Consider the following 12,497-nt stretch of genomic DNA (forward strand, 5'->3'; position numbering starts at 1 on the left):
ATATGGTGAATAATTGAATAAGTTTTCCAATAACTTATACAGCTGTTATGCATGGTGGGTTGGGAAGATCAGGCGGTCGGTTAAAAACTGTACTAAAGGGATTACACACCTGGATATCGCAATGTCAGCTTTCTGCAGTGCAATTTTCGAAGCGCGCTGCGCCGCCGTGACCGCCGACTCCACGCGCTCCCGGAACTTCGCCGAGCGCATGAGGAACATGTGGCGCCGCTTCTGACTGGTTATTAGCACGTTGTTCTTGTATTTGCCCTGCTCTTGGGTGCCGTCGCGGAACGTTGTGACTCCATATCCGTTCTTCTTGTTGCTTAACCACTCGCCCTCGTAACGGAGGCCGTCGCTGCGCTCGCTCACTCCGAATGCATTGCGTTTGTCGTTCTTCCATTCGCCCATGTAAGTTTCTGTGACACCAGCTTCCAAATGTTCATCCTGAAATGATAAATAAAACTGGCTTTACTTTATGACCTCATTCTTACTGAGCCGATTAGGCATCAAAAGTCAAAACCAAGGCGAATAATGGTATCGTAAGCAAGCCGGTGCCGCTATTTAACTTTAAAATTCTGCTGGTGATAAGGTATCTTTTTCTCGTGGCGCGTGTCATTCACATCAATATACTTAAAGCACGAGGAAGATGCAAGGGGGAAATACGTGAAAATGAAGTCAAAAGGAGGTACTAATTAGACTTTAGAGTAATTAGAAATGTTTATCTCCGCCGTGTACCTACTCTGTATCAAATCAAGTTATTAATGTTCGAATGCTGCTAAATACTTTATTGGGATAAACTGTATAGTTTATCTTGATTGAGTTCTGATTTCATGAAATCATCACACATATAATCGTAAGTATGTAAAAAGAACCACACATATTGAAATCAAGTGAATACCTATTAAATTAAGCTCCCATCATGCGTGAATGGTAGTATTGCGTGTATTATTTAAGCTATGCAAGCGTGGTACAATAAGCAAATAAACCGAAGTACCTCAACGAGGAAACTAGCATTAGAGTCAGTGTGCAGCGAGCCGTGGGTCATGGCGGAGTGGGTGCTCTCGACGGACGACACCCAGGAGGAGGCGGAGCCTCCGGAGCCGCCCGACCGCACTGAGCTGGTGCCCCTCTTATCCAGCTCACCCGCGCTTCGCTGCTTACGCAACTTCTGTAACAGATACATACAATTTTGTATTGGTACGGGAATTACCGTACCATAGGTATGGTAATTACCATATCTCGGACAAAGTGCTATTTTACCTAATTAAATGACCAAATATTACTAGACCTAATATACATTCGTAGATAACTCTTATATACCTACAATTGTATACAAACAGTACAAACTTATGTAAATAGCATCTAATTATAAGATATGGCAGATTTATAAATCAAATAGCAATACCCATTCGAGTCGTGATAATGAAAAAAGAACTGAAGTAGTTGAGGTTTGTTTGTAATAAATAAATAAATAAAATAAATAAATATTATAGGACATTTTTACACAAAATGAAAATGTGCAAATGCAAATGTGTTTTTTAAATAATAAAATATATTATAGTAACTCTATACTTACTGAGGAAAATAATGTCATTAATTTAGGTACTATAGTTAACTACGGAACGCTAAAAAGCCCGCTTTATATATAACTGTTAAATAATTTCCTTATGTTTATAAACTGAAGTTAAAAAGTATATTTTATTATATTCTACTATTAGAATAATGGATTCTATAATATACAAATTCCTATAATTTAAATACCACAAATGAATACACACTTACGACCATGACTTACGAATGCAGTACCAATAGCAATGTGTGCTAAATAATTATTTGTTTTACAAGGGGGCAAAGTTGTTGTTTAACCTCTCGTGCTAATAATATTGATACCCGAGCAAGCGATAGATTTCAAAATTGAACCGTTCGAAAAGTGGAATCTTGAGCGTTGCGAGGGTTTCAAGGGGTTAAAACCCTCGTGGGTTAAACAAATTTAGGCCCCGAGTGAAATACTAAATTGTTCACCATACCAACGCAAGGAAAATACTAACTGTAAAATACTAAAATATCAAACACAAAATCCATTCGTAATTAATATTATTAAATATTTATCATTCAAAATAATCATTTAGTCAATTCTATCAGCCCACATAAGGAAACTACTCAAAATTTGCATTTGAGTACTTTGCTTCACATGTGGATAAAATGCAACTTTCTCAACAGTTTTTGAACAATCAAGAGAGGCTTTACCAACTGGTGTGGTGAAAAGATTATTAATCTGTTGAATCATTAAAGCACGTGTAGGTAAGTTTCAACAACAATTCCTTTAGCAAGGTTGGTTAACGTAGTCACTCGAGTATACATATAAAGTCAAAGGATGCGTAAACGAAAGGTACTTCTGAATTTATTTGTATACCTAACGTAAACGGGATGAATGAGACACAGCGGATGGACTGAATCAGCACGGAATGCATAAGAGTAAACATGATTTCAATGGAATTCTGTATTTTTAGTAGTAAGAGAATCTCAGTCAACTCTCTGAATGAGATCAACGCTATTGTAACACGCAGTCGAGCAAGCTGTAGGCCCAGATTTGTATCAACAAAGTTACTACAGTTTTTGTAAAATTAAACTATTTAATCTTAAGAATTACTTAGGGTTTATTTGTACTGCTATAAACCTTTGTAAATCGTTGAAAAGCACCCGTTTTCAAAGTGATGTTACTTAGTGTTATTATTTATAAGAAATTTTGAGAATAAGAGTCAGTCATAGGTAGTAGAAATCAGCACTTTGATGTCTCAAAGAGTCACCAATGTTGCTTTCAGCGGTCTTACTTAATATTTGAGCGATTTTGAAGAGGTGCAATCGTATGTAAATAATTAAATTTCGCTTGCAAGCCGCGGTTTACCGACCTAATACATCCTATCCTATCGGTCCTTATATGTAGGTCGGTTTTTTTTTGTAAAGGTTTTTAGATAACTTAACTATCTTAATATTTTAAACTTACCTACATATTTTAACTATGGAATATGGAATGAGTCAAGTTCTTGCAGTGGGTGATTAATAACTTTTGATTGAAAAGTACTTCAACAAATATAATTTTCATTTCTCATGCTCTGAAAGTGGGCCATTGTTGTTCTAAAAGGTGTGCAGAAAATGATACGTTTCTGCACTAGAGCATTTTACGTTCCAAGTACGACTATATTTTTTTTTACGATAAGCAATTGGAATTTAGGTTTCAATGGATTTGTTATACAATTTTCATTCTGATATTTAACTCCGCATTCCATAAATAACGATACTTTTGCCAAAATGGTTATTTGAAGGTACCCTCAAGAATTATTGTACTATATATTTTTTTACTTTCTCATGTTTTAAAAAAAACACATGCATTTTACTTTCTTCGTATTCGAAATGAAAAGTAGAGTGTTTAACTCGGGTGAAAGGCATCATTTCAGCCTCGAACTATTGGCGCTCACTGTGCGTTCGAGCGCCAAACTACCTCGGCAGAAATGAGTGCATTTCATCCCTTGGTTAACAATCTCCTATATACCACTTTAAAGGACATTTCATAAGTACCTAGTAAAGTGATTAGGGAATACACACTATTGAACTAGGTAATTTAGCTACTTATAAAAAAAATGCATAGAATAGCCTAATCCTTAATATAAAAATTAAATTCATCTTATCTATCCTAGGCGCATAATGTGTGGCCGTTTAACTTGCAGAATGCCAGATTCAGGTGGTCATGCAGTTTCGCAATTTAAAAGTTATTATACTTTATTGATGTTTTTCAATAATGGCTAAACTTAATTGAGTAAGTACCTCTTGAAGATGCCTAGGAATGTTCTTGACGATGCCTGGTTATATTGAAAACTATAAAATTGAATAGGTAAGCAAATTGCCTTCTTGCGAAACTACATTATATGCTTGTATCCGACATTTTTAGCGAAATATATATAAAAATTTTCAATGAAAGCAGAGCATATCGTGATAAGATAGTCATCACCTATGGCAATTGGCTTATACCTACGTTTTTTTTCGAGTATTTGATTGATCATGTAATTTCGATCTTACTTCGATTTGCTCCAAGTAATGATTTGTACTTACTTTCACTATATCTATTTCTTCTAAGATAACGGTTTGTGCTACCGGCTTGCAAATAAAATAAAAATAATTTTAGTAAATCTGCGGTTACAAAAAATAAAGTTATTGTTAATACATGCACACACTGAAATCATATTATTAACTAAGTAGGTATGTTATTACAATTAGAATTGATCACGCACTTCAAATAAAAACACACCAATAAAGATACATAGCTACAAAACATAGTACCTACGAGTATGATACTTAGTATTTATGTAGCTATTTTTAGGAACATAATGGAAATAAAGTAAATGTCCCCGGCCATTTAGGTAAAGAAAGCAATTATTTATATAAACGTATAGTTTAATTACACGTGTCCTAACTGGCGTTCTAAAATAAGACAAAAGTTTGATGTAATTCTGAGTGGGCGTTGGTGTGAATTCACTGCTCGTTCGTCGTAAATGTCAACATTTAGTGAGTCACGCATTTAATAAGCCAAGACCTGCGTAGGGTGGAATCAGAACTTACAGAGAGTAGTCCTTTCTTTGATTTCTCGATGAGGGATCCGCGGCGACCCGAGGGCTCGTCCGAGTTGCTCTTGAGCACGAAGCCGCCGCGCGCCTCGTCCATCCGGTGCGTGCGCCGCTCGGTGGGGTCCGGCGTGCCCGCCTCCGCCAGTGAGGACATGGAGCCCCGGTGGTCGCGGGCGCCGCCGCGGTAGTGCGACGCCAGCCCGAATGGCGCGGAGGTTCGGACGCCGTACCCGTGCCGCATGCCGCGCATCCATTGTCCTTGGTATGTTCCTGGAACAGGCAGTGGAAAATATCAGGGCCCCTATTCGACATGTGCAACTGTCAGATTTCGCGTCATTTGAAATTCAACTGCTGAAGTTCATTTGAAGTTCATCAAGTGCTGAAGTTCATTTGGTACAAACAATAATTTAACAAAAAACAACTTTGTTTTATTATTACTTTAAGGTTTATAATGGTTTGGTTTGGTTGTCACCTAACTGTGGATTGCTAATGTCAAATTTTGACAAGTAATGATTCCAAAGGTAGACTTGGTTCTCTATGACCTTCGGCACCATCTTGGAGTTTTTGACGTGCGAAAGGGTAATTTATAGCAAAGAGTAAAACTTTTTTTTTTTCAGTACGTAAGTTTACATGAATTAATGACATCTTGTGAGCGATAGACCAACGAATGCGCTGTAGGCGATGCGGCGGCGAGTAGTGGAACTTACGTGACAATTTCCATCAATCAAAAAGGGACTACATTGCTGATGGTCGATAAAGGCTATAAATAATTGAATTTTAACAGCAAGAATGCCTTATTGACAAGCGATCTTTTTGTTGAACCCACACCTACACGTCAAATAATGCTTACTCCACACATTCTCCTATAAACGCTCAAAATTGTAAAAAAATTAAACAATTTACTCATCACCTCTCTCAACTCAAGCTGCCTATTTCTAAACCACGTTAATAAACCACAAGTTGTACCTTAAGAGCCTCCTGTTGGAGCTGAGATTTAAATATTTTAGGTAAATATACCCGTCTCGCTAACGGAAGCGGCACCTAAAACTAATGCGATAAGGACAAGGTGAAAAATCCTGCGTAAAAATCTCAAATATCGAGGTCGAGTACGAAACCTCCTGTTTCCTGTTTACTTTTAACTGTTTCCTCCTCCAAAACTTAACCAATCGTAACCAAATTTGGAAATCTAAATGATTATGAAATTATCTGTGTCGGACCGTTTTGCTTTTTTGGCTAATTGATATCAGTTTTGAATACCACGCCTCTCATTGCGGCATAGTCAATTAGGCCATTTTGGCCATTTTTGAAGGGCTCTAGCGCCTTAAAAAACAAAAATATCAAAAAAAGCAAAACGGTCCGACACCGTTATTGACAATATTAATCTGTGTTAAAAAAATCATTGCTCTAGCTTCAAAACCCACGGAGGAAACAGTCGAGTACGTTTGTATGGAGAAATGACCACTCCTGTTGGCTCTTAACACATTTCGTAAACCACATATTCAGAAAAGTCCGTATTTTATTACTAAGTGGAACATGAATAGCTTGTATTACTTTTTTGGCATAAAAGTAATCTAAATTAGTCAAAATATTTTGACTAAATATTGCGCTACTGCTACCTACTATATAGGTACCTACTACCTTAGTAACTTGGTAACTTTGTCAGTCACCAACTATTTTGATGCTACCTACAAAGAGCATCAAAATAGTTGGTGACTGACAGGTCAGGCTTCGGTCTTGGTAAGTAATATAGTCAAATACAGTAGGTCATAAGACCTAACATTACTACCAAGACCTAAAAGTACCTATTGTTTAATATGTATCTACTCAGAGATGATTTTTAATTAAAGGAGATTAAATACATATATGTTATTCAACTACAAATAAAAAAATTAGATCTATTTCAGTTTACACATTTTTTTTCGTTTAATTTTAATAAAACATTAAAGTTTTTAAGCATTCAACTTTATTTAATTTTCTTCACTTTATTATTTTCTGATATTTAAGTAGGTATGGTGTTTCAGGTTGGTAACAGGAAATAAGAAAACCACACCTCTCCAAAAACTCTGCTGGTGATTCACATCTGTAAGTTTAAATATGAAACATGATAAAAACACTTAAATTAAAAACTTAATGTCTGGGAGACCGAGTTTTGCTCGGGAAACATATAATAACCCAAAAATGCGTTTTCCCAGAGATAAAACCTAGCTAGATCGATTTTGCGCCCCCGTAAACCTCCATATAGCAAATTTCATCTAAATCCGTTTAGAGCCGTTCCCGAGATCCCCGAAATATATATACATATAAATAAATAAATAAATTTACAAGAATTGCTCGTTTAAAGTTATTAAAAACTTATAAATAAATTATTAGCCCTAAATCCTGGTAGTGAGTTTAGTGACCTACCAAGTGCGGTAGGGTGCCCTTCTCCAGGCTGCCCGCTTGCCCCGCTGGATAAGAATGCTGATCCGCATCATCAAAAGCATACAGATATAAAGCGCTTTGACAGCTCCTCATAGAGGCAACGCGCGCTAGGCCGCACGCCATAAATCTAAGCTAAAGTCTTAAATTCGAGATCATGAACATGAAATATTGTTCGCTATAATATTAAAATCATAGGTATTAGACCTATGATTTTACTATTATAGCGAAAAGTTAGCAGGAGACGGCCGTGCCGTGGTCGTGATAGGTACAGCATGCGTGGACCAGACAAGCAAACCCTGAATTATGTCCCTACCTATTTGACTATACCTTTGTTCACCATTATGTTCACCTATGTATATTTACTCTTCTTTCCAAGATAATCATCTTTTTCAAGATGTAACCCGTATAATCGGGCTGTATAATTGCCTCAATTTTTTTTACACAAAGTTGTATGTAATCTTAATTCGATAATTAATGATGTTTTACATATTTATCATATACTATTTTGCAAATTTTTCTTGGATATTTGTACGTTGTTTATTTTTTTTTTTTTTTTTTTTTTGTTAGAATGGCTTTTGCTGCCAGGGCACTTTGCCAATGTCAAGTTTAGTTATAATATAAGGACAAACTGAGGAGTGCACCTAATATGATTTAGCCCAGAATTTTGAATTTAGAGAATTATACACATAAAGATAGTTTTAATAATATAACATTAGCAATAAACACATATAGCTGAACATACATAAGAAATATTTATAGACTTATATTATTTTTATCAATAAAATATGCCAACAGTTTTAATACATTGGGTTCAGAACTAGCCAGAAGAGATTTGACATTACAGGGGAGGCAGACTTTGAATTTTATCAAGAGATCGTATAAGGAAAGACGGTTCAACGGACATTCGAAAAATATATGTTCAATTGTACCTACACCATACCCACATTGGCATTCCGGGCTACCTTTTACATTAATCCTAAATAGAAACTCCGGAGAGCACACATGACCCATTCTAAGGCGAATCAGAACACTTGTTACTTTTTTCTTGAACCTATGTTTATAAAACCAAGGTTTACGATAAATATTTTTTTGAATTTGAAAGAATTGTAATTTGTTATTAGAAACCCAAAGATCTGACCAAACAGAAAGTAGCTTTGATGATGAAACTACGTCCAAGTCCTTACTGAAGCATTTAAAAAAGGACCTACTACCATTTGTAGCCGCCTCTTTGGCAGCTTCATCTGCTTTTTCGTTACCGTGGATTCCTTTGTGGCTTGGAATCCATGATAACTGTACTTCTAAATTTAACAAGTGGCAAGAAAAAAGAGCTTCTTTAATTAGGCAAATTATAGGGGCTTTTGAGCAATTTTTGATAGAATTACAGGTAATGGCCTGGATCGAGCTTAAACTATCAGAAAAGATTACCGATTTGGGCACCTTGAGTTCTATTATATATTTAACTGCTTTCAAAATGGCTACGCATTCTCCGGTGAAGATAGAGCAAACTGAGGGAAGTTGAAATTTGTGGGTTGTCATCAAATTATCATGAATGAAGGCACATCCAACTAAACTATTGTTAGATTTTGAAGCATCCGAGAAGAGTAAATCCCATTCCTGCCACTTAGTTCTTACTGAAGACAGGAATCTGTCATTGACGTCAGTCGAACTACGGTTGACGCCAATGTTCACTGATTTCTGCTGGAACGTGAGGGCCTCGAAAGGAACTGTATAAATGGGGATCTTAGAGAATTTAGTTAAGGGAACCTCAATATTATTTAATCTAACTAGACTGGTAACAAGATTTGGTTTTGGTCTTCTCAGCCATAACGGATTCACATCAACATGGGATTGTAATATTTGAAGCTTTGGGAAGATAGGGTGGTTTTCTAATTGAGCAACACGGAATAAATATCTATCAGCTAGATACTGACGACGAATCTTTAAGGGGGGATCAGCGCATTCTACTTGAAGCGCTCTAATGGGGGAAGATCTCATGGCACCGGTAACTATTCTGAGGGCTTTAGATTGGATCCTATCTAGTTTCTTAAGATCTTTTTTGCGACACGGCTCAATTATAATAGAACCGAAATCGAGAAGAGACCTGACTAAGGCGTTATATAATAATTTCTGAGAATATGGGTGGGCTCCCCACCAGGAGCCAGATAGGGCCCGGATTATATTTAAATTTTTTTCACACTTTCCAATTGAACTTTTAATATGTTCGATCCATGATAATTTGGAATCAAAGATAACACCTAGAAATTTTACATTACTATGAACTGGGATGATTTGAGAACGAAAAAACACATTAATAGGAGGGCAATTTCGGCCTCTGAAAAAGACTAGAGCTGAGCTCTTAGAAGGAGACAAGTCTAAACCATGGGCCTCTAGCCAAAGACCCAGAGAGGCGAGAGAATTGTTTATGTAATGGGTCGCATCAACGACGTTCCTATGAGCCGAATATATTGCAATGTCATCCGCATACTGGAGGATATTGCAATGCTGATTGATGGACTGATCTAAGTCAGAGGTATATATACTGTAAAGTAATGGACTTAAAACCGAGCCCTGTGGAAGACCTCTCCAAACAAGTTTTGAATTATCATGCATGTTAATTACTCTTAATGAAATTTTCCTGCCTGATAAGAGATTATTAATGAAAAGAACAACTTTCTCCGGAATTCTCATGGAACGCAGTTTCCTGCAGAGTACCGGGAGAAGAACATTGTCATAGGCAGAGGATATGTCAAGGAAAGCAGCAACAACGGCTTGTTTTTGAGAAAAAGCTATTCTGACATCTGTTGATAATAGAGCATGGCTATCAGTAACACTTCTTCCTTTTCTAAAACCAAATTGGGTCTCCGAGAGAAGCCCCGAGCTCTCAACATACCATTCCAATCTGTTTTTAAGCATATGCTCAACTATCTTGCATAGAACCGAGGAGAGAGCAATGGGACGATAAGAGCTGAAGTTCTCAGGATCTTTTCCCGGTTTCAGGATAGGAAGAATGATTTGAAGCTTCCACAATTCAGGGACATCACCTGACTCAAAAGTTTTATTAATTAAATCCAAATAGAAATTAAGGCACGCTGGGCCAGCCTTTTTCAAAAAAGAGTAAACAATACCATCAGAGCCTGGGGATGAGTCAGTTACTGCAGCAAGAGCCGTTTTGAGTTCATCTAAACTAAAATCCTTATCCAATAAATTGTCCGATTTGTTAAAAGAGTAAGTAGCTGGAATATCGAGCTCATTAGGAGCAGTAGGAGGAGCTAGTTTATTTAAAAAATCATTTGTCCAGTTGAGAGACGATCCAGAGGCTGTTACAGGAGCAATGCCTCTGCGAAATCTTCGTATATTCCTCCATACTGTCGTAGAGGGAGTGGAGGGGGAAATAGATTCGCAAAACGAGTTCCAACCATCAGATTTCTTGGTTGAGAGAATTTTACGACATTTCGCTCTAATTTTTTTGAACTTGATGTAGTTTTCAATAGTTATATTTTTAGCGTATTCTAATTCAGCCTTATTTCGTTCTTTTACCGCGGCAGAACACTCTGAGTCCCACCATGGTTGAGAAGGTTTATTATTACGACGGACAAAGGGTTTTTTGAGAGGGATAGATTCCTCTGCTGATTTGTGGATAGCAGAGACGAATGACTCGTGAGCAGAATTTAAGTTTGGGTGGGTGACAGAGAACAGGATCTGAATGTTGTCATCCAAAGTGGAAGAATATTTATCCCAGTCTGCTTTACCTAGTCTATATTTTAGTAATGGAGGAAGAGAGGCTGAAGGACTAAGGTTTCCGGGTAAGGAAATAAATATAGGGAAATGATCACTATTGTGAGATAGTAAAGAGATATTCCATGATAATTGAGGGGCTAAATTGGAGGAACATAGAGTTAAATCTACTGCTGAGGAAAACTGATTTGGGGCCGTACGTCTAGTTGGTCTGCCGTCATTCAGACAACAAAGGTTCAATTTATCCAATAAACCAAGTAAATACCTGCCATTTCTATCAGAAGTGCCTGAACCCCAACACGTATGGTGACAGTTCAGATCACCCATAATAACAATCGGATTGGGAATATTCTTTATTATAGAGTAGAATTCGTTCAGATTGGCTATAGAAGGATATGGAATGTAAATTGAGACATAAGAAATATTATTAATGCTGGCTGCAACAATATAAATGTCGTTAGAGTGAACGGGAATTTGTATGTGGTGGAAGGGGATTTTGTTATGAATTAAAAGGGCGGAACCATCCCACCCATCTATCCTGTCATCTCTTAGCGCTAAAAACCCCGGCAATTTAAAGAATTGCTGGGGTTTAAGCCAAGATTCGCTTATGGCAAAAAGTATTGGATTATATTTGTTGCAAAGGAATGATAATTCCGATTTTTTGTTTAAAATACTACGCGAATTCCATTGCACTGCCGTACACATCTTGTAGTCTTTTGTTAAGCAATACACACAGGGATTCTATTTTAGGAGCAGCGTGGTACGGTAAATTGTCTAAACTAAGGAGCATCAGCAAGGTAGTTAAAAGAGAATCTAGGATTTTGTCATCTAGTTGAGCTTTCCCGCGGAAAGCGTTTTGGGGTTGACGGATAGTCGGAGGAGAGCCAGAGTTGGCACTGTCAAAATGATTCTCTAGGTCTGCGTTCGGCTTTTCGCGGAGAGCGCAACCATTTACAGGATCAGGGATTCTGTAACTATTTATTAATGCTTGATGGGCTACCTTGTCATATCCCGGTTGAAGAGGAGCTCTGGGTTTCCTGGTGATAGTAACGGTTTTCTTGTAGGATGATAGAGTAGCAGAGTCGGCAATTTCAGCGTAGGATCGTTTTGATGAGGGGAAGAGATGAGAGGCTTCACTGAATGATATGGCCTCCTCCGACATAGCAGCTTTGATTTTATGTTGACGGTTGTATTCTGGGCATTTTTTATCGTCAGCTGAATGGGCACCAGAGCAGAAAAGGCAAACTACATCATTAAATGAAGTACACTGCGAACTTAAATGTGGCTGGCTGCATTTTGAGCAGCGGGGCTGAGATCTGCAGTGAGCCATAATATGACCATATCTGCAGCATTGCCGGCATTGGATTACCGGCAAATTGTATTTTTCGGTAAGAAAAGAGTTGTGGAAAAGGTACACTCTCTGGGGAATTTTTTGTCCATCGATTGTTACGACTACTGTTTCCGTGGGGACCCATTCGTGGCCTTCACTTACCTTTTTTTTAGCATTGAGTCGCCTCGCCTTAATTACATTTCCAAATTCTTCGGGCGTTATCATGCCCGCTACTAATTCTTCGATGGTCAGATCTTTGGGCACATGTCGAATGATAAACAATCTTGCCACGTTGAAAGTCGGGATAAACGCAAGGTAACGAGAGTTCTCTTTATTAACTATTTCTAGGAACCTGTTAGCAGAAACACCGTTAACAAAGTCAAGGCTTAACC

At 37.6% G+C, this 12,497-nt stretch overlaps 1 protein-coding gene across 2 annotated transcripts in view; it reads right to left on the reverse strand.

Moving 5' to 3' along the window:
- The window catches only part of LOC134647966 (junctophilin-1), a 55,801-nt gene that overhangs the window by 8,334 nt on the left and 34,970 nt on the right, over positions 1–12,497 (reverse strand). The window contains exons 3-6 of one of the 2 annotated variants that reach the window (XM_063502377.1): positions 4,615–4,889; positions 4,108–4,152; positions 995–1,168; positions 110–444 (exon numbers count right to left, since the gene is read on the reverse strand). In XM_063502377.1, the coding sequence (XP_063358447.1) occupies positions 110–444; positions 995–1,168; positions 4,108–4,152; positions 4,615–4,889 (829 nt within the window). The remainder of the gene's footprint in view (positions 1–109; positions 445–994; positions 1,169–4,107; positions 4,153–4,614; positions 4,890–12,497) is intronic. The other variant, XM_063502378.1, reaches the window with a different exon arrangement.

Source organism: Cydia amplana, chromosome 5 (assembly GCF_948474715.1).
Source record: "Cydia amplana chromosome 5, ilCydAmpl1.1, whole genome shotgun sequence".
In the NCBI taxonomy this organism is placed as follows: Eukaryota; Metazoa; Arthropoda; class Insecta; order Lepidoptera; family Tortricidae; genus Cydia; species Cydia amplana.